The 23,009-nt window shown below is 51.3% G+C and overlaps 1 protein-coding gene across 1 annotated transcript in view; it reads left to right on the forward strand.

Moving 5' to 3' along the window:
* The first annotated feature begins 334 nt into the window (after positions 1 to 334).
* Positions 335 to 23,009, forward strand: part of SYNJ2 (synaptojanin 2) — a 95,125-nt gene continuing 72,450 nt past the window's right edge. Inside the window, exon 1 of the mRNA XM_081829208.1 lies at positions 335 to 567. Within this exon, the coding sequence (XP_081685334.1) occupies positions 441 to 567 (127 nt within the window). The 5' untranslated portion in view covers positions 335 to 440. The remainder of the gene's footprint in view (positions 568 to 23,009) is intronic.

Raw genomic sequence — 23,009 nt, forward strand, 5'->3', positions numbered from 1 at the left:
ATCCTGCAGCGTTTTCAGGCTCAGTGGGGCACCCCGCGGCCGCGTCCTCCTGCGCGCCCAGGAATGTGTGGAATCTTCCTCCTCGGCGGCCGCCCGCCGCAGGGAGGACTTCCCCTCCGGCCGGGGGCCCGGGATTAGCCCCCCGAGCACAGCCCCGGGGGCGCCGGGCGCCGACGCCAGGCCCGCCCGGCCGCAGCTGCCTCGCCGCCGGGGGGAGCGCGGCGCCTTCGGGCGCGGGACGCGGGGGCGGGGAGGCGGCCGTGCGCCCTCACCTGCCCCGGGGCGGCGCGGCGGGGGCGGGGGAAGGCCGCGGAGGAGGCCGGGGAGGAGCCTGCGCGGGGCGCGGAGCCCCGGCCCAAAGTGAAACTCCTGGCACTTGGCGGGCGCGCGGGGAGCGGAGACGGGCTGCGCGCCCTCGGGCCCGACGCGCCCCGGCGCCCATGGCGCTGAGCAAAGGGCTGCGGCTGCTCGGGCGGCTGGACGCCTCGGGGGAGTGGAGCGTCCTGCTGGAGGCGCGCGGCCGCGGGGACTGCCTGCTCTTCGAGGCCGGCACGGTGGCCACGCTCGGTGAGTGCGACCGCGCCGCGGACCCGGGGCTGGGAACGCGCTCCCCTGGTCTCCCGTCCCGGGGGAGAGACGACGCCCGAGGCGAGGGCGCCGGCCGTGCCCAGACTTCGAGAAAGGGGCACCTCCCTTCCCCGAGGTGACCAGTCCCGGGCGGCGCCGAGACAGCCGGGGCGTGGGGGTCGCGCGCGGGGTGCGGGCGGCCTGTTTGAATGAGGGGACCCCGGGGACGCCAGAGTGCCCCGCAGGCCGGGCCCAGGGCGCGGCGGCCCGCGGCACCTCCTGGGGGTCTGCCCTCGCCGCGCCCGCCGGGTGGTTGCGCTCTTGGGAGAGCCGGTGTGGCCTTCTATGCCCCCGCGCCCCGCCGGGACACGCGACAGGTCCACCGCGATCCCAGGGGATTGACCTAGGAGCCGCCCCGACCCCGTGCCTGACGCTCGTTTTCTTTTGCACCTGTTGATGAAACCAGTGATTGCCCGTTGGTTTGTGTTGGCTAGCTTCTGTTCCCGAGGGGATAGGGGACACAAACACGGGAACACAGACCCCGGAGAAACCTCTGATGGAACCTGTATTGACCCCACGTAGATACTTGGCCGAGAAGCATCAGTTTTGCAAAGTGCAGAACTTGTAAGCAAATGTACCACCTGGTGACTCTACCTTTATGCTGGATGTATTTGTAGATGCCAAGCCAGTACATTTCACGTCCGTGCTTCAGGAAGTGTTGAGACTGGCCTTGTGCCAAGGACTTTAGTGGTGACCTCATTTAACTTTCACAGTTCTGCAAAGGAGCTACTGTTAACGCCATATATTATAGATGAATAAACTGGGGCCTGAAGAGGCTATGAAACTTGCTTGACCCGAGGGGACACACCTCTACCTGAGTCCTATGCTGCTGCTTTTAAAGATTTATTTGAGAGTTGGGGAGGGGCAGAGGGAGAGAGAGAGAGAATCTCAAGGCGACTCCTTGCTGATCTCCCACCCTGAGATCATGACCTGAGCTGAAACCAAGAGCCAGGTGCTTAACCCATTGAGTGTGCGGCTGTTTTTATAATGTCATACAACACGTGGCGTCCTGGTATCACCAGCCAATCACCCTGTCCCTTGTTCTGTGGCTCACTTCATGGGGAAGGCCAAAGTGAGCAAAACCAAGTAGGACTGTTAGAACTTTAAACTTGAACGCTGGAGAGTAGGCTTCCAGCTGGTGTCCTGCTATACCATCTTACCTTGTTCGTTCTAAACAAAGCACAGAGGAAGGTCACTGTCCTTTAAGTTCTGGATGACCAGGGCACTCACTTCCACAACACTTTATAAACGTCTCTAGTCTTTTTGCCCCCCCCCACCCCCATATTAGTATGCATGGATTCTTCAGTTAGGATATGCCTCTTGGAAGAATCATCTCTTCTATTTCAGTTTCCCTAATCATTTCATTAGCATATAGTTGTTGGGCTTGTTTTCAGTCGCTTGGTTACTGAAACAGTGTCTCCAGCATTGTTAGTACCATAGTGTGCCTGCAGTCGTTGATTAAATTATTATCAGATTATTCCAGTTTGTGCTCTGTCCCGAAAAATCCAAGTTTGGTCATTTGCTAAGGTCTTGAAAGAAAACCACAGAAATTTCCATTCCATTTTAGAGGTCTACTTCATACCACATTTATCAGAGCCAAGAGATTCATTTCATGGTACAAAAATACTCCTTCATCAAAGAGATTAAAACGTCCATCACTTGGATTACGGCAACATTAGGCAAGGTTCATGCACATTTAAGTGTTCCTTTGAAGCCACTTGGAGAAAAAGACTTTATTTTTTCAGAAGTGAAGACTTTAAAATGATTAATGAAAATAATATAATGCATATTTTCCATTTGGAAATTCAGTTTGGGCTGTGATGCATGTATATTACTTTGGTGACTACAGTCCACTGGATTTTAGTACAGAGGGTGTAATGGAAGGAATTGGCTTGTCTTCAACTCATGTGCAGCCCACATTTGTCACTTAACCGAGCATTCATTTTTAAGTAGAACTTAGGCCGAATACTTAATTTTTAAAGTCTGTTTTTCTTAAGTGAAACTATTTTTAAAAAGCAGCTATAGCGCTTGGTGCTATTGCTGGTCCAGAGGAGGATTATCAAAGCCTTCTGTTACTAGAAAGTTGTTGTTTCGGGCTTTTCAAGTATCCGAAACACGCCACAATTTGATAGAATGGTTCTGAATTTGAAATTCCCATCTGTATTTCAAAGGGCTGGCTTCTTTGCTTTCCTTTCCTTGACAAGGAAAAGCGTACTTTCATTTTTTTCCCCAGAAGGTTTCAATGCCTGCTTTTGCCTGGGACCAGAGATCTGTGGGAGCCGGCATAGCCGCGGTTGGAATCCTGACCACTCACCCTTTCCATGAGGTTCAAGCCTGGGGGCAGCTTCCTCTCACTTAAGCTGTGGTTTCCTGTGATGGGTCTCCCCCGGGAGGAACGGGGAGGAACCAGAGGCCAGGGAGACTTAAGTGGATGGTTTATTGCCATGTGGGTGGTGGTTTCTCCCCAGCCAGTGAGCGTTCCTCTGCTTGTCCGGAGGCAGATGCATGCCTCTGCTTTTAGGGAGAACAGCAGGAGAGCTCGTGTGCCCCACAGCGGGCTGCAAGCACAGCTCTTCAAAGGCCCAGGTTACCCCACAAGGATCCACACTTGAAAGCCTCTCACCACCCTCAGGGGCTCACAAAAATTGCTTCTTGTTTCCAGGCAGTGCTCAGAGACAGTCAGGGCCTTGAGCTGGGCTGTGCATTTAGGAAAAGCTGATGATCCTTTGCTGGTCTGGCTGGGCCCAGTCCTGCTGTTCGTTCCGCAGTGACTCTGCACCCCGGTCTCCACACCTGGCCATCGAGCCTGCCAGCAGGAAGGTTGCCGAGGGACTACTTCTAAATTCCTGCTTCTACAAGAATTAGGTTGAGAGTCTGTCTTCAGAGTAGATCCGTGGGAACAGGGATTCGGAAGCAGAAAAGCCAAACGTGTTGGCCTACGTTTTCTCGGTGCCTGATTGGAAGGTAGGAGGTTTCTCAAGTACAGGTGGAAAGCCATAGCATGGAACAGTTCCCCATGGTCCGCCAGCCAGTTAGCACGCAGAGCTTCTCTTACTGGCACATCTGGACGAAAAGTCCTTGCTGTCTTTCCTTTTGTCTCTTTTAGACCTAGTGTGGACCAAGGGAAGGGAAGTGCGCCTGTTGTTCGTGGATTTCATTTTCAGAACACACACGGATACTCCAAAGTTCAGCCTTCTCCAAACAGCCCCCAGGAAGGGTGGCCTGCGAGCGTCTGTGTGTTTGCCGGGGTGTTTGTGAGCGAGTGCGACCCTGCCTCTTGCCCCCAGCCACGCTTGCTGTTGAACAGGGAGCCGTGGCCGCGGGGGTGGGGGTGGGAAGGAGGCCTGGGAGATTTAATTAACTTAATTAGTGAGTGTCCCTAAATGACGCTGAGCTTCTGGGGGGAAAGTTTCTGTGTAAACACCGGGCCTGGGCTTTCCCAGCTGCTGTGTTTATATGGAGGTCACAGTATCCTGCTTTGAATTGCTGAAACGGCCACAGAGCCAAGCAAGGCTTCTGCTAAACTGTTGCCTTGCTCACTCTCCCTGGCTTTGTGGCCCAGAATTAGTCAGTGCCTTACAGTTTGACCTGCTTAAGGGCACTTGAGAGGATCCGTTGAGTGGCCAGGTGATCAGCTGTCCTGGGTGGAGACTGCAAGACAGGGAGGGCCGGGGGGGGGGCTCCAGGCTGCTGACTTGGGGACACCGGGGCAGCCCCCACGTGTGGGCCTCCCCGGCTTGTGGCCGGGTCCTTCTTCCTACTTGGTGGTATGCTCAGCATGATAGTCACGGAAACGCAAACTGGGTTAGTATGTACTTCTACCTGTCGTTTGTGTACCTCGCCAGTAGGAGTCTGATGTCATATCTTGCCAGGCTCCTTTTTGGGGCTCTGTGGCTCAAAAACCTTTCCCATAACCTTTAAGTGTGAACATTTTCAAATGTACAAAAGTAGAAGGAAAAACAAATCCCCTGTACCTGTCACTCAGCATTGGTATCTGTCAATATATTTCAATTCTGTGTTACCTGTTCCTGTGTTTTTTAAAGATTTTTTTATATTTTATTTGAGAGAGAAAGAGAGCAAGTGAGAGAGAACATTTCCGGGCGGGGCGAGTGGTGTGGTCGCCAGCGGCCTCAGTCTGAAAATCGGATGCCTTTTGCGGGGGTGTCTGCAGCGGACCAAGCTGAAGGCTTGAAAGCCAAGCCCCCAGGGCTGCGCAAGCATCTCTGGGCCGCATTGGCAATGGATGGTGCTTCTGACGAGAGGGGCGCAGTCAGGGCGGTGTGGCCATAGACAGGACGGCACTTCTGTCTTCCACACACTGCTGGATGTTGTGCGGACACTGGTGGATTCGTCTGGGCGCTGGTAGATGAGGGGCTCTCAGTGGGCAGGCTGGGGTCCACCTTCAAGGCCAATGCAAAACAGCCCAGTTATGGGCACTTTCTAATTGTGTTCAAGGAATGCTGGAAGGAGGTTTGGGGTACTGTTATGTACCTGTAAGTCATTCTTGAGGATGATTTAATGAAAACCTGGAGAAATACACATGTCCTTCCGGCACCTGGTGGCTCAGTCGGTTAAGTGTCAGACTCTTGGTTTCAGCTCAGGTCATGATTTCTTGGTTTCAGCTCAGGTCATGATCTCATGGGTCCTAAGATCGAGCCCCTTCCGGCTCTGTGCTCAGTGGGGAGTCTGCTTGAGATTCTTTCCCTTTGTCCCTCCTCCCCCACACGCTCATGTGCACATGTGTGCACATGCTCGCTCTCAAATAAATAAATAAATCTTAAAAAAAAGAAATATGCATGTCCTTGATCCAGTATTAAATGGATAGAAATTTACTTCAGGATATATTCATATAGCATGAGCTCATTTTGCTTTGAGGATGTTCATTGAATTTTTAGCTAACTAAATAAACCTTGGTCCAACTTGATAATAATAGCTAACATTTATGGAAAAAAAATGGCTAACATTTATGGAGCACTTACCATGTGCCAGGCACTGTCCTAAGTGGTTTACATGTATTGATTTATTTAACCCACACACCAAGGCAGGTATTAATTATGATTCCATTTTACACTTGGAGAAAGCAAGGCACAGAGAAGCATAAGCATTTACGTGAGGTTCTACCTCTAATTAGTGGTGGAGTCATGATTTGAACAAGGCCCAGAGGCTCTAGAGAACAGTACGTTTAATAAAATCTCATCCCTAGAAAAAAGGAATGTTCAGGGGCGCCTGGGTGGCTCAGGCAGTTAAGCGTCTGCCTTTGGCTCAGGTCATGATTCCAGGGTCCTGGGATCGAGCCCCACATCTGGCTCCCTGCTCAGTCGGGAGCCCGCTTCTCTGTCTCTGCTTCTCCCCCTGCTCATGCTCTCTCTCTCAAATAAATAAATAAAATCTTTAAAAAAAAAAAAAAAAGAAAGAAAGAAAAAAGAAAGTTCAATGTGTGTATGAAAAAGACTAGGTGTGTCCTGTTGTCTCTGTGCTTATTTTGGGTTTCAAAACACATGTGTCATCAGTCAGTGAAGATCAGGGGTCCTAGTGAGAGTAAGTATGTCGAACATTCCTGTGGGGACTGGATTTTCATCGGATGCTTGTGTCAAGAGGAGCGTTCAGGCTTGGGAAAGCATTTGCCCACTTTCTGAGCAGTGTGTGTGACAACACGAAGGGAACATCTTCAAGAGAAACGTGTGGGCTTCGGTCCTGCGTTCCAGCAGAGCTGAGGCTTGCCCTGGGTAGTATCCTTCCAAGTGGATGTCCCCAGCACCTAGAACAGAGCCTGATTAGGACTCAAAGCTCTGAAGAAAGTGCTAGGTTTCTTAGCGTAGAGACAGCAATGAGCCACCAGGCTCCCCAAGGACATGCTTCTGAGTGTGAGGTGTGTCACACAGATAACATGTTGGACTGGGGTCTTCCCGAAGATCTCAGTCGTGGGTGGGGAGAGATGCCTGAGTGAGTGCATGCATCTTCCTGTCCTAAGTTTGCTTGTTCTTGTTGGGGGTAGGGGCAGTGCTCAGCCAGCTGGGTGGACAGAACTGTGTTTTGCACCCAAGGTGGGCACTGCGCATCTGTCTGGGCCTGGTGCTTAGCAGAGGGCCTGTGCAGGAAAGCTGGATGCATCTGGCCGGGTCCTGGGGGAGTGGCAGTCCGCACTCAGGGCTTATGAAGCTGGAGGGTTGCCATTTGCTTGCAGCGCTTCCTGGTTCAGAAAATGACTGCAGCGGGAGGATTCACTTGGAGCATATTAGCTAAGGAGCGCAGAAAGGGCAGTTCCTTCTGGTGACCCAATTCTTGGGAGCAGTTCCAAAGGACGAATATGAAAGTCTGAACTTAATTTTATGGCAGTTTTTTGAGGATCAGGGACTCTCCGGGAGAGCCTTCTGTAATATCGTGGAAGCTAGTAGTTAATTCTGTTCCTGCATCTCTGTGCATTCCTGCCCCACTTCCTCCCTTCTCGGAGACCGGGCCTGATGGATGCCCCCTCCCTGACCTCTTGGAGCCCCTGTCCAGCCTGACCACAAGCTGCTGTGCTCTGCACCCACTACCCAAGAACAGGCCTTATCTTCTGCCGCTTCTGCTCTTTGACAAGGTCTGCGGCGATGCTCAGGGCAAAGCAGGTGATAAAGAAATGAAGAGGGGGGGCACCCGGGTGGCTCAGTCGTTAAGCATCTGCCTTCGGCTCAGGTCATGATCTCAGGGTCCTGGGATCGAGCCCCTCATTGGGCTCCCTGCTCAGTGACAAGTCTGCTTCTCCCTCTGCCTCTGTGATCGCTTCGCCCTCTCTCAAATAAATAAATAAAATCTTAAAAAAAAAAAAAAAAAAGAAATGAAATGAAGAGGAACCTTTGTCCTTTAGAGCATTGTGAGGTCTCACAAAGCGGAACTTGGGCCACCAGAGCACTCCTAGTTTTGAAATTGATGTGGGATTTGAGGAGGTGGGGGAGAGGGCAGGGTGGTCACAGTGATGCTCAGACCCAGCATAGAACTGGGATGGTCTGGACACGCATCAAGATCTAGGAAAGTGGCCAGATTTAAGGAGGGTATGATGTACAGTTGCTTATCTCTGCTGACCAGCCGCCTTTTTGTATTCAACTGGTATTGACTATATTACTGATTGATGGTGGTAATCTCTACTCAGAAAAAGCAAATTACATCCCTTGCCTCAGGTCTCACCCTAGAATGTTCCAGTGAGACCTCCACTAAACCCTTGACCTGTTTCCTCTGCAGCCTGCTGGTAGGAGAGAGAAGACCTGAATTCCCACCCTGGCTCCTTATGCTAGTCCTTATCTGTCCTTATCTGAGGGAATTAACTTCTCCGGCCTCAGAGTCCACATCTGAAAACCAACGAATGACAAGCTGCATTGCCTTTCCTTCTCTGGAATTCCATGTGTCTTAAAAAAAAAAAAAAAAAAAAATTAAACACTAAGCATAAGCAAATAAGCAATACCCTTACTTTACACACCTAGTTAAAATAATAAGCTACCCAGAAATTTGAATCTTAGGAAAGTGATCTGGCAAGGTAAAATCTAAGATGGTTCAGATCTAAGTCTGAGCTGAGAATCTAATGCTATACATTTTTTTTTATTAGAGACTTATGAATTAATTAAGGCATGAGATTCTCTCTCCTTGGTTCTGCCCCTTTCCTATAACTGGCAGAGAAAATTTTTAAAAGGCAATAACAATTTAGCTGCAATTAGGGACACAAAGTAAGGTATTTATTAAAATATCATAAAATGTGCTAAAGTAGTAGCTCCTTTAGTTGGTTCTTATTAGCATCTATTAACATTCTGAAAATCCTACCTTTCGTCATAAACATAACTTTGCTTTTTAACAGCCTGCTCTGGAGTGGGGAGTTTGTGTGTCTGGGAATGTGTGGTCTTGTTTCAGCAGCTTTACTGACTCTGTTGTGTGAACTTAACATCGCCTCAAATCTTATCCGTGGCTGATAAATCCTGTATGTTGGAAAAAACTCCGTAAGCTGAGGAGACAGCTTTCTGCAGCTTCTGCTTCCCTCCAGGTGGAGCCAAGCCCGATCCTGCTGGCAGAAGGAGTGATAGAAGGCAGTCCGATGTGGCAGTCCAAGTGCTCTGGCCCAACGGAACTGTGACACTCGCGTCATGGCCTGCTTCAATAATGGGCTTGTTTTTATGTAAATGGTGTAGATAAAGAATATTGGAAAACTTGGGCTAGAAATAACTTGCCACCAGCCCAGGCTTGAACCAAGCCCTTGCGATAAGGTCCATCATAGTGGTATCCGCTTCTCTTTTACCCAGACCACCAGGAGGGGTGAGGGGAGGGGCCGCGGGCCAGAGGGGAGGGGCCTGTGGATCGAGAGGGGAGGGGCCGCGGGCCAGAGGGGAGGGGCCTGTGGCTCGGGAGGGGAGGGGCCGCGGACCAGCCGGATAGAGAGGGCGGGTACTAAGCCCCGTGTCCTCCACCACCTTCCCTGCTTTCCAAGCTGACCTGTCTAGAGGGGGCACTTTTTTGTAATTCACAGAAAGGCACCCTGTGGGGTCTAGGCCGCCTTGGAGAAAGAGACCAGAAAGGCCTTCTTCTAACTTGTATGGTGGTGATAAAATTTTAATCCAACTCTGGAACTGGTGCTTGCAGCTTACGCGCGCCCCCCCCGCCCCCGCAACATAGGGGTACATTACAATAAGAGCAAACACATGAAGGGAGGAATTGTAATGAAATGCCATCGCCTGCGGATGAATGTCTCCAGACCTGGGGGGCGGTTTCGGGTGTGTGTCTGACTTCGGCACTCTCCACCTGACTTCGGCACTCTCTGCGTTAGGGTTCTGGTTCAGTTCGCTGTTAGGAAATTTAGGTTGCTGAGAGCTTACTAGAATTTTGTCTTAAAAGAGAAAATAGACCCAGATCCAAGACCGGGGGAGTGATCCTGTAAGAAAAGTTGTGAGTTTAGAGGCTGAACTTTGTGACTTTAGTTTGCTCACCAGCTTTCTGCTGGGCCTTGTAGGAGGGGCCTCAGTTTTGTGGCCTCTGTGTGCTCCCCTCCTGCGCACCCTCAAGTCTTTTGGGTGCAGAGGACAAGATTGTGCACTTGGAAGATTCAGGAGACAGATCCTGAAGTATCTGTCAGTGAAATGATATCATATCTGGGATCTGTTTGGCAATACTTGGGGAGGCAGATGGATGGACACGTGAGCGCAGACACGGGAGGGGAGGGAATAGGTAAAATGAGACTGGGAAAATGTTGGTAACTCGGAGTTGGGTGATAGGTATGTGGAGGTTCGTGAGACTTAGTGAATTAATAAGCTGGCTGCTTTTCAGGCTCAGCAGATAAAAATTGATGGCTTTCCAATATACTATCATGAGTCAATTAGGAATTAGAGTCTCACATAGGAAAGCAAAGATTCCTCTCCCAATGACAACAATTTCCGAGAATAAACATAATAAAATATGCACGGCCTAAAAGAAGAAAGCTATAAAACTTTACTAAAGCACCAAATAATTGGAAAGGTATACCGTGTTCTTTGATAGGAACATTGACATTGTAAAGATGTTCTTCTCCAAGTAATCTATAAATGCAAGTATCTATGAGTAAAATCCAATTAAATTCTAATAGGAGTTTGAGAGAAAACATAAGGGGCTGACTAAAGTATATGTGGGACTCCCCGCATGCTTAAATGGCAGCCCCATATGGGTGGGGCAGAGACTCAGGACAAAAATGTCTGAGTCATCCTGGTCCTACTGTTTTCCTCCACTCCACCCAATCCCCCAGCAAGTCCAGACCTCTCTACCTCCACAAGGATCTGGATGCCACCAGCTCTGCCTCCCCTCCCCCCTCTCACCCCCACTGCTGCATAAGTACAGTGCTCCTCCAACCAGGCCCTCCTGCACTTGGACTGGCGGCTGCCACCTAACTCATGTCCCCGCCACCACTCCCAGGGCTTCCCCAGCCCCCATGCAGGGACCTGCTCAAGCCTGCACCACCTGTGACCTCTGCCCTGGCTCCTTCTCCTCTCTCACCATTTCCTGAGCTCACTCCATTTGAGCAGTCCTGACTGGCTCCTGCCTCAGCAGCTTTGTACTTACTGTGCCTTCTGTCCCCAGTGCTCTCCCCCCAGACCTCGGCCTCGCTGTGTCCTCCTCATTCGGGCTATCTGGATGATTTGGGCAAAACTTTCCTGGCCACGCTAGCTGAACTGGCCCATGGCATCCACACTCCCCACACCCCCGTTGTCTCTGTTCCGTCACCTGCTTTCTTGTCTTCATAGCACTGATGACCAAAAGCACCTTCGTTGTTTGCTTGCCTGTGTACCGTGTAATGTTGTTGACCTCGGGAGTGCAGGCTCTGTGGGAGCAGGATGTTGCGGGTTGCATCCCCCAAAAAGATCTGTCTGAGTCCTAACCACCATAACTGAATGTGACTTTATATGGAAATCAGGTCTTTGCAGCCGTAATTAAGTTGTAAACTAAGGTGAAGTCATATGGGAGTAGGGTGGGTCCTTAATCCAGTAGGACTTAGTGTCCTTATAAAAAGAGAAGACACAGAAACAGACACGCACAGAGGGAAGATGGCCATGTGAAGACAGAGGCCGGTGTGGCCACCAGCCAAGGACCCCCGGACCTTCCAGAAGCTGGAAGAGCCAAGGAAGGATCCTTCTCTAGAGCCTTCAGAGGGAGCATGGCCCTGCTGACACCTGAGTCTGGAATTCTAGCCTCCAGAACTGTGAGAGCATAAATTGTGGTTATTTTAAGTGCCCCAGTTTGTGATACTTGGTCCCAGCAGCCCCAGGAAACTACGACAAGGGGCGTTTCTGTCTTGTTCAGTACTGTCTTCTCAGCCCTGCCTGTTGTGAGGAGCAGTTCCAGAAACACTGCGGAATGATGAAGGAATGGCAAAAATAGCCAGGAGGATTTTGAAAAACATCAGTGAAGATGAACTTGATCTACCAGATAGTAAAGCATACTATAAAGCCGTAAGGATGGTATAATAGAGGGGTGCCTGGGATGTTCAGTCGGTTAAGCGTCTGCCTTCGGCTCAGGTTAAGATTCCAGGGTCTTGGGATCGGGATTGAGCCCCACATCGGGCTCCCTGCTCCGCGGGGAGTCTGCTTCTCCCTCTCTCTCTGCCTGCCTTCCCCGCATTGTGTTCTGTCAAAAAAATAAATAAAATCTTAAAAAAAAAAAAAAAAGAATCGTATAATAGACAAAAATCAGTAGATTAGAAGAGAGGGCTCAGAACAGACTTATGTAAGTGGATTAATTTAGTTTATTATAATGGTGATGATTTAATCAGGGAAAAGGTGGATATTTAGCAAATGGTGTTGGTACAGTTGACCAGTGCTGCGCCGGGTGGGGCTCTTCCTTTACTCAGCCAGAGGTTCAGACCGGGTTCCCCTTGGATTGTCTAGTCTGAAAGGAGGAGGGCAGAAACCTCAGCTTGCCCCCAGGACGGTGCTGGCTGTCCATGTCCAGGGGAGTGAGTGGTCTTTGCAGGAGTTTTTGCAGGTGACTGTTTGCACAGCCATCTGGCTGGTAACTAGCTTCTCCCCCCAGCTTAAAGCCTTGTGCCCTGTTAGAAACCATATTTCTCTTTTTTTAAAAAAAGATTGTATTTATTTGAGGGGAGAGAGAGAGAGCGAGCACAAGAGCAGGGGGAGGGAGAAGCAGACTCCCTGCTGAGCAGGGAACCCAACACGGGGCTCCATCCCAGACCCTGGGATCATGACCTGAGCTGAAGGCAGACGCTTAACCGATTGAGCCCCCCAGGCACCCTGGAACCAGTATCTTTTATATAACCCCCAGAAGTACAGATTCCAGGCTTCACCCAAGCCCCAAGCCTGGTGTCCTCGTCAGCAGGTATAATTCATGTCTGTCTCTTTCCTGTCCAGAGGCAATTGGCCAATTAAGGTCATTTTTACCATAAGCAATGTTATCTTGTAACATAGTTGATGGTTTACCTTTATGGGGTTCTTGGTTTTGTTAAGCCCATGGGGATGCTAATTAAGTTAGAGCCCTACATTATATCATATATTAAAGCAAATCACAGAGGCCTTTAAGGTGAACTATAAAAAGCCCCAACTTTTAAAATACTAGAAGAACATATAGGAGAAGCTTTCACAGTTTTATGGTGTAGAAAGCCTTTCTAAACAAAGCATAAAACTCAGAAGTCAGAAAGATAAAGACATCTGACAGATTTAAGAAATATTTCTTTATTAAAGTATAACATAGTATAGAACAATGAACAAATCCTAAATGTACAGCTCCGTGAGTTTTCCCAAAGTGAACACACCCACATGACCAGTGCGGGATCTGGAAACAGAGCCTTGGTGGCACCTTGGACCCCCTGCTCAGCCTCCACTCAGTGTCAGACTGATAGATTGGACTACATAAATATGTAAAACTCCAGGATATCAAAAGACACCATAAAGGTAGTTTAAAAACGAGCAACAGCCTGGAAAGAAACTGCGTATAACCATTTGCAACATATAAAAGGGTCAAAGACTGACAATCGTTGGGTATAAAAGAGCGCCTATAGATCACAAAAAAGGACAAATAGTTCACCAGAAAAGATAGCAAAGGATATCTAAGTCATTCTCAAGAGGAAAACTACAAATGACCCGAGCCACAGGGCCAGCACCGCCCACTCTGCTTCGGGCAGTAAGCTGTGCTGGTTCTGTTCTCCATTTTTCTTTCCATCTCCTTCCTGGGACTCAGGTGTGGAGGCCCCAGGACAGACACTGCATTCCACCCAGTATGACCCCTCCCTCTTGCCCCCGCCCCCCGTGCCATCCCACCTGTCTCTCCCCCTAGGCCTTGACTCCTTTCCCAGGAGACATTTGGTTCTTTCATGCCCTGGCCCCCAGGGCAGCCGCACAGGCCTCCAGATAAGCCCAGATTGGACTTGTCCTGTAGGGGACACACCTGCTCAGGTCCAAGCCAGGCTCAGTGCTGGGAACATCAGGGCAGGGCTCAGGTGCTTGAGGCACGAGCAACAGCTGTGGCAGGACCAGGAATGGTAGAGAGTAGGAGGGGGCCACCACTGCCGGAATGTGGGGCAGGTGGTAAGTATGGCATCCCATTCAAAAAGGCCAGAGTTGGGGAGGACAAAATAGGCCCCCAGGAAGGAGTGTGGAGCCGGCATCAGAAGCAGCAAAGTGTTCATTCTGTAAAGGAGAACTTCCCCAGAGAGAGGCTGCTGAACAAAAGGATTTCACAGGTAAATGACTGGGGGAGTCTGGACCTGGCACCCCGCCCCCCTCCTTGGAGATGTGCCGCTCAGGCTGTGTGGTAAATACAGCTGGTCAACTAGCCCAGGGATCCCAAGTATGTTTGACCTTCTGTTCACAGCACATCAACACACACATCACATCTTAGGGTACACCAGGGTCTCTTGGGGTGCATTTGGGGAATCGCCGCTGTGAGGTGATTCAGATTCTAAGGCCAGGTTCTGACCCAGCCACAGACTTTTCTGTTTCCAAGGCTGGAGCTAATTCCAGGTACAGAAAGCCTCTGGCTGGTTGGTAAGTCAGAGGAGGCAGTTCCCAAATCAATGATCTGAGAAGGTTTCTTCTGCCCTTTTGTAAAAATGGTGTGAATATCTTCCCCTGAGGTTGTGTGGGGCCTCTGCGAGTAAGCAGGCCTGTTTAATTAATAGACACATACGGAGGAAGAGGCCAGACTAGTCACAAAAGATACCCCCAAATAGTACTTGTGAATAACAAGGCACACTCATGTGTCTGCTCAGAGTTGAACTTCCTTCATCTTCCTGGGCCTGTGTGCCCTGTGGGCCCGAGGTCACATCCAGCCGGGTTGCAGCTCTGCATCTTTGTGGTGCATCTAACACGAGTGATTGGCACACGGGCGTTCTAATCACATCTTAATGCTAGTTTTTCCACTAAATAGCAGCAACGACAGTTTTTTAAAAATCAAAGAAGCCTGAGAAGTGAATTATAGCCTGTTTTCTGGATTCTGGATTAAAATGTAGAGTAGGAATTGGCTTTTGGTAGATGGATGAAGTCTTACCTCAGCTTCCTGGAACTGTGTCCTGACCTCAACAAGTCCCTCACTCAGCAGGCTCTCTGAACCCCGCCTTCACCTGCGCGCACTCCCCCAAACGGAGCATTGCTGGGGGTGAGGCAGGCATCCCGCTGCTCACAGCCACCTGGGGCCAGGGTTCCTCCTCCTCCCCGAGAAGGACCACTCCTCGGGACGCACACTTCTCCTTACTGAGATCTCCCTTCCTCCTGGCCATGCTCTCCGTTCATAGAGGAGCTGGGCTCCTGGCTCCCTGGGTTCTCTTCCACCACAACTCCTGTCCCCATCCTAGCTGAGCTCCTGGCCATCAGCATGACCCACCTGCTCCGCTGGCCTTGCTCTGCCCTCACCGTCTCATTGCCAAGCCCTGCTTTCCCCTCACTTCACCCCGCTAGACCTTCTCGTCACCAGTTATTACGCCACCCTGCAAGGTCAGCTTCGGGCACCCTTCACTACCTGCTCCCTCCCTCACGCCCGACCCAGACAGCTCTGCAGCCCTGCAACCTCCCGGCCACCGTCACTGCCCGCACACCCCGTCCCCCATCCTTCTCTGGCTTACAGTGCGCCCCCAGCCTGCACACACTCTCTGCTTGGTGCGTGCCAGGCAGCCCCCCAGCCCCAGATGAGGCCACGGCCCCTCCGCCCCACGCATGCGCCCATGTTGCCACGTGTGGCTGGAGGGAAACAGCACCATGCTGACTTCTGGCAACTTCACGAAGGGTTTTGGGGTTTTGGTGCTGGTCCATAGTCTCTAGGCTCGCAGCATTTTCCTCCTCTGGTTGCTCCTCCGCTCTCCAGGATGGCCCTTTCACACCTTCTCAAGCCTTCAACACCTTGACCCTCTCAGCTAATGTTTTGCTTCCTATTGCCCTGAGAAAAGAGAAGGAATTAAAAGGAGAACTTTCACGAGCCCCACCACCTGACCTATTTGCCCTGTGCTGGTGCTCTCGCCACCTTCCCTCTGTTACAGCGATGACCCCCATGCTCCTCTGCATCCACCTTTTCCACCCATGTCCCCCCCACCCCCATCTTTAAAGACTGTGCCCACTCTTTCCCCCTTTCCTTCCTAGCTGGGTGATTCCCACCATGAAACCAAAAGACAGTTGGATCTCCTGTTAAGAAACCTTCTTCCGGCCCCAGCCCCTCACCTCCTTTCTCCATTCACGTGCATGACAGGCTGGTGCACACGTGCTGTCTCCGCTCTCCTCCCATCCTCCCGTGACACGCTTCGGCCAGGCTTAGGCACTTGCCGCTCCTCTGAAGCCCTTCGTCAAGGTCCCCATGACTTCCACCTTGCCGGACCCCGCAGAGGTCTGTCCTCCCTCCAGCACCACCGAGTGGATCACACCTCCTTCCTGAAGCGATGCTCCTTCTTCTGGGTGTGTTCCTGCCTCGCTGCCGTTCTCCTGGGGGCTCAGAGCAAGCCCCGGCACAGAGGTGCACATCTGGAATCCTTGTTGAGGGATGGAGTTGAAGCAGGACAGGGTGTGACTTTCCCTTTCCTTTCAGCGCCCACTGGGCATCTCACGTAGCACAAGAAGATATATGTGGATCACGCTACATGGCTTCTAAAGGGGTGTGTGTGTGTGTGTGCACGTGCACACACATGCATGCAAATAGGGCTTCTCTGCAAGGGGGAGGCTCTGAGGAGGGGTTGTAGCAGGGCTGGGAGGGGCTGTTCAGCTGGACGGATAACTGAGGAAGGAAGAAGAGAGAGGGATGTCCCAAGGAGCTGGTTTGGCTGGTCAGTTAGAGAGGAAAGTGGGAAAGGAGCTGTAAGTAGAACCTCCAGCGCCAGGCCAGGCCCGTGGACCTAATTTGTTAGTCATAAGAAGCAAACTGAAGGGCTTGCTGTATGAGGAAGTGACGCATCGGGACTCGCTCCAGGAGGAGAGCCTGGGGGGGCGCGGGAGAGACTGGAGGCCCAGGAATGAGATCTGTGGTCAGGCCGGGGACACTGCCCCCAGGGAGCGGGTCTGCAGGATCCGCCCCCACGTGTACAGTGAACACGCACATATTTGTAGAGAAACAGGTACGGTTGCGTTTCACGCTGGCTCTCCTCCCGGTGTGGTGCCCCGCTGCCCCTGTCCCCCGGCTCCGTCAGAAGCATGCTCAGCGTGGGCCAAAAGACTCCGCGGTAGAGGCTCAGTGTCCAGCCCTGCACTGCAGCCCTCTTGTCCCAGGAGCCGGCCTCCTCCTCCTCCGGTCACAGCCACAGCGGACCTCGGTGCAGGGAGGGGAGTGGGGAGGGCCAGGGAGGGCCCACCCCACTGCACAGATGTTTTTTCAGCTGTGGCTGCAGGAGATGATACATTTCCCCTTTATTCTCTCTGGTCGGTTTGCACAAGCTCGCACAGCCTTGGTGGGACGCAGCGCATTTGCTTAGGTACTGTGTTTCTGAGTGCCCGCCCCTGCCCCACTCCCCCCGCTCGCTCTTTTGTGTGGCCTGGACTTTTTTTGGTGAGAGAGAGAAGCAGTGGGGAGTATAGGAAAGTTTCTTCTTGGGGCTGCCTTGCATCTGCCCAGTTGGCTTTCATCATGGCTCACAAGCTTCGGTTAGACTGATGTTTTGATTTGCATTTTGCTTAGCAACCCTCCTGCGCCTCCACCCGCCCCGCCTGGAGAAAAACCATTGTCTTTCGGAAGAGCGGCTTTAGCTCTAAACTGATAACTCTGGAAGGAACAGCCGTAAACCAGTCTGACCTGAGCTCATGAAGGAGACGCTGACCTTGATCTGGCTGATGCTATCCTCTTGAGAACCTGAAATACAAGGAGATGGTTTAAGATCATGCACAAGAACGCAGCCACAAATGGTACCTCAGTCTTGGGCGGTCTGCATTGTGAAATTGACCTACTTATTTTTGTGACATGTGGGCTGGGCTTCACTGGGATTTCCTTATGGTGTGTTACTGAGGAATATATTATGAAAGAAAGAAATGTGTGGTTGGTTTGATTATTGATCTGGACTGGCTGTGTGCGGACCAGGAGATGGCCTGCGTGGCCTGGGTTTTAAAAGAAGCAGAGCATGCTCTGGCTACAGGGCTGACTCCTACTCCTTACGACACCGGCCGCAGCCTCGGGACGGCGGGCCGAGTTTGCCTGGCTTTGGGGCACGCCACCCTCTCCCTGGCAGGCCTAAGTGGCGGCTGTTTCTCTTCCATTCCCTTGGCCCACTGGCCCGGGGTGGGGGGGATGTGTGTCTCCTAGGCCCCTCTTTGCCACCTCCAGACATTCTTTCCCTCCTCCGTAAAAGCACTTGAATCTCAATGTATGGTGCCTAACAGAGATCTTCCACGGCTCATCCGAACTTCCAGACTGTTACGTTCCCGCTGGGGGTTTAGGACGGAAGCCACAGCTTGCTGGCAGGGCAGTGTGGGGCGGTCTCCCGAACGTTCACCCAGCCCTCAGGAGACCCCAGGCCCATTCCACTCACCTGGTGTGCATGCCATGTCCTCGAACCAGGACAGGGTTCACCCACAGGATCCAGTGTTGGGTGGCTGAGCTTCCAGGGTCCCCTCAAAGGACAGGCTCGTACATTCCAAGAGTGTCCCCATGGCCCCGTCATAGTTATTATAGGTCACCTGTGGTTCCTCGTAGCCCAGATGCCTTCTACCAGTCAGGACTATTTTTAATCATAAGCCAGGCTGTCTAGTAACATAGATAACTTATATCAGGTTACCAGGGAAACAGGGCTGGAATGTTAACCTGAGGTCAGTTCTCTTGCAGGCTCTGTTAACCCTTTGCCCACACACATCGGGGACCCCATCACCCATTGCCCTGTGTTGGAATTACCTGGTGATTTTACCTCGTTTTCTCCCATTGTCGCCGATGCTGAGGCTTGCCCTCATTCTTGATAACTTCAGTCATCATGGTGACCTTTCTGAAGCCCTTGCTGACCTCCCCCACAAGAAGTGTGTCCTCCACCCTGGCTCAGCCACTCTCTCCCGCGGCCATGCCCTGGTCCCCCCACTATCTGTGTCAAACACCCACTCTGCACCTACTGCCCCCACCTTTTCAGCTCAGCCCTTAGTTCTCCAGTTCGGTGATCTATGACCCTGCTAGGATTGTGGTCCCTGACGCTTCCATGGTCCCGCGCTGGCCCCTGTGCCTCCCCTTCAGATCCACAGGTCATAGCCACCAGCTCCGCCTTGCACCTCTCCCCGTGGGTCCTTGTCCCTCTTGTGCTTGGTCCTGCTCGATTGGTGATACCACCAGTGAGAGCCTCTCCTCCTCGCCTGAACCCTCCTCTGCATAGCTGGAAGTTTCCAGAGACCCACTACCATGCTGATAGGTGTCATTGCTACTTCATGATCCCTGAGTCCAGGTGGGTCCTTCGGTGACTGTCCCAACGGGCTATTCACAAGCTCTGCAGCTTCTCCTCCTCCTCCTCCTCACTCTGAGCTGATGAACTTGCTTCTCGCTACACTGAAGCCCTGAAGCATTTGGGAGGGAACGTCTGCACACTGGCTGCGGCGGCCCACCCCCCCCACATCTGGCCGCTGTGTGCTCCTTTGTCTCCTATTAACCGTGATGGACTGTTTTTGAGGGTGGCCCCCACTTAGACATCGGATTCCACTGATCTTCTCCGGGGTCTCGCTCCAGCATCTCCCTCTCTCTACTACATCGGTTTTTACTGTCCCAGAGCATTTCCACCAGCACATGTGTGTGGGTGCAGATGCACACACATGTACACACACACGCACAGGCATATACATATGCATGTACATACACGTGTACACACTTACACACATGCACACATATACACAGACATATATACATGCACGTACACAGAGACACACATGCGTGTGCACATATAAATACATAGCACGTGCATGCACACACACGCATATACACACATGCACGTACACACACACCTGCACACACATACAGACATATACACACATGCATGTACACTCATGCACACACATACACAAACATATTCATGCATGCATGCACATACACAGACATACATGCACGTGCACACATACCTATATACACACATGCACGCACATATACATGCACACACATACACATACACGCACATGCACAGACACACGCACACACACATACATGCACATACACAGACCTATACATGCACATGCACACATACTTATATACACACATGTACGCATATATACATGCACACGCAGATACACACGTACACACACATGCACAGACACACACATATATATGCACATGCACACACATACATACATGCATGCACATACACATATACATGCACGTGCACACATACCTATATACACACATGCACGCACAGACATACACACATATACACGCACATGCACACACACATAAAAATGCACATGCACACACATACATACATGCATGCACATACACAGACATATATATGCACGTGCACACATACCTATATACACACATGCGTGCACATATACATGCACGCGGCAGACTTACATATACACGCACGTGCACAGACACACGCGCGCACACACATATATATGCACATGCACACACATACATGCACATACACATATACATGCACGTGCACACATACCTATATACACACATGTACGCACATATACATGCACACGCAGACATACACACATATACACGCACATGCACAGACACATGCACACATGCACATACACACACATATATATGCACATGCGCACACATATACCCCCCCACACATACACACAGACATGCACACACACAGAATTCCTCAAGGAATTGTCTCTACCCACTGTCTCTGTTTCTCCCTCTCCATTCAGCTTCTTGCCCCTCAACTGCACGGACACTGCACCTTTCTGGGCACCAGCGCCTAACTGGAAGGACAGACACTTTGTCCTCATCTTACGGAACGTAGAGCAGCATCTGAACTCGCTGACCCCTCCTGCTCCTTCAAACACTGTCTTCTCCCACCTCCAGGACACCACACGTTTCTGGTTTTCCTTACATCCTTTTGGACATTTCTTTTCATTCTCTCTGATTTTTGAATGCACTGTTTCCAACACTCACTGCCCAGGTGATCCCCTCCAATCTCCAGATTTTAAATACCTTCCGTTTGCCGGGGACCCCATTTGTATCTCTGGCTGGACTTCAGGCCGGCACAGCTCTGCCCTCGCCATCTGCGCTGGGGCGCCCGTGGGCACAGCCGGCTCGTCCGTCTGCCCTGAGCTCCTGATGCTCCATGCTGGCCTGGCTCCAGCCTTCCCGTTGTCCAGGAGGAAGACTTGGCCTCATCCTTGGACCCTGTCTTTCTCTCATATCCCACATCAGGTCTGTCCACAAATCCTTTTGGTTTGACCTTCAAAATATATGCAGATAACTGGTGATATTAAGGAATTACGGTTAAGTTTTTTTAGATGTGATAATGGTATTGTAGTTACATTTTTATTTTATTTTAAATATTTTTTTAAAGATTTTTATTTATTTATTTATTTGACAGAGCAAGACAGAGAGACACACAAGCAGGCTCCCCGCTGAGTAGGGAGCCTGACGTGGGACTCTATCCCAGGACTGACCTGAGCTGAAGGCAGGCGCTTAACGGACTGAGCCACCCAGGCGCCCTGTGGTTACATTTTTTAAAAGGAGCCTTTATCTTTCAGAGATTCTTTTTTTTTTTTTTTAAAGATTTTATTTATTTGAGAGAGAGAGAATGAGAGACAGAGAGCATGAGAGGGAGGAGGGTCCGAGGGAGAAGCAGACTCCCCGCCGAGCAGGGAGCCCGATGCGGGACTCGATCCCGGGACTCCAGGATCATGACCTGAGCCGAAGGCAGTCGCTTAACCAACTGAGCCACCCACGCGCCCCACTTTCAGAGATTCTTTCTAAAGTGTTTATAGATGAAATGCTAAGAAGGTTGGGACTGACTCACAATAATCTAGGGCAATGATTTTCACCTGGAGGACTCATTAAAACAGATTTCTGTGCCTCAAGGCCAGAGTTTCTGACTCAGTAGGGCCGCAATGGACCCGATCATTTGTATTTCTATTGCTGGTTATGCCTATTGTCTGAGGCCTACATTATGAGACCCACTGAGGGAAGGTAGAGGAGAGTGGTGGGAGGGGTATGAGTGAACAGGGTTGGGCAAGAGCTGATAGCAGGGGAGTTGGTGGGGACGTGGTAGTGTGGGTCCATAGGGTTGTTCCAGTACTCTATTTTTCTTTAGAAGTGTCCAAAGTAAAAAAGCATGTGTGTGTGTGTGTGTCCAGAATTTGACTATTTCTCACCACCTCACTGCTACCACCCTGGTCCAAGCTAGCATCATCTCTTGCCCGGATCATTGTAGGGGTCTCCTTGCTTTTCCGCTTGCCCCTCTAGGATCTGTTCTCAACATATCAGCCAGAGCGATCCTCAAAACCCTGCGATGACTCCATCTCACTCAGAGTGAAACCCCAGGTCTTTCTATGACCTACAAAGCTCTCCACAATCTGTCCTCCACTCTGTTTCTTCTGTCAGACATGGAGCTCCTTGCTGGTCCTTGGATATGTCAGGAATGCTTCTGCCTCAGGACCTTTACACATGATCTCCTGGACTTACAGTGCCACCCCCCAGTCACTCAGCCATCCCTGTCATTTCCTTCTAGCCTGCGTTCAAAAGTCACCCTTGCAGTGATGCATTCTTAGACGACAGTAGGTAAAGTTTCACACACACTCACACTGCACACCACACACTTTACACCCCCTTCCCCGCTCGCTTTTTCTCCCCAGGTCCTATCACTGTCTGTATTGTGCTTATTGAGCTTGTCTGTCCCCCTTGACAGGAAGCTTGCACGGTCGGTACCTGGCGCCGAGTGGGCCCCGCCACTCCGCCTTTGTGCCTGCGCCTTGCCCATGCCACTCTTCCCGGCTCCCACCCCCTCCCTGGTTGGTCTCCACTGTCATCTCGCACCCGTTCATGACACACGTTCCTTCTTTGCCGCTGCCAAATGCCTGCCTTGGCCAGCTCTGCAGCAATGGGCTTTTGTCCGTTTGGGTCCAGGACAGTGCCAGCCATGGCAGGCTCTCAGCACGCCGTTCGCTGGGCGCATGGCTGCGTCCCAGGGGCGCGAGGTGGATGAGGAAGAGGGTGGGAAGCAAATGAGGGGACTTTCCTTAAAGGCTGGAAATTTGTGGCCAATGGGGGCGGAAGCAAAGGCATTCTAACGTGGAAAAATCTACAGGAAATGCAACAAAAGTGTGAAAGACAGGAATAGGCTATCTTCGAAACATTAAGTAAGGGAGGACAGAAGTTGCAAATGGGCAGGCCAAATGCAGTCTGCAGAGGTGTGTGTTCAGCCCACACGATGCTTAAAATAAATTTGGATTGGTTGCCAACACTGAAAAATCAGGCGTGTCCTATTTCTCTCAAAAAACTGGAGAAGACTTGCTGGCACTGGGCTGGCATGGGACTGGCCATCTGCCCCC

The sequence above is a fragment of the Leptonychotes weddellii genome, chromosome 8 (assembly GCF_054177405.1).
Source record: "Leptonychotes weddellii isolate Sample4059 chromosome 8, ASM5417740v2, whole genome shotgun sequence".
NCBI lineage: Eukaryota > Metazoa > Chordata > Mammalia > Carnivora > Phocidae > Leptonychotes > Leptonychotes weddellii.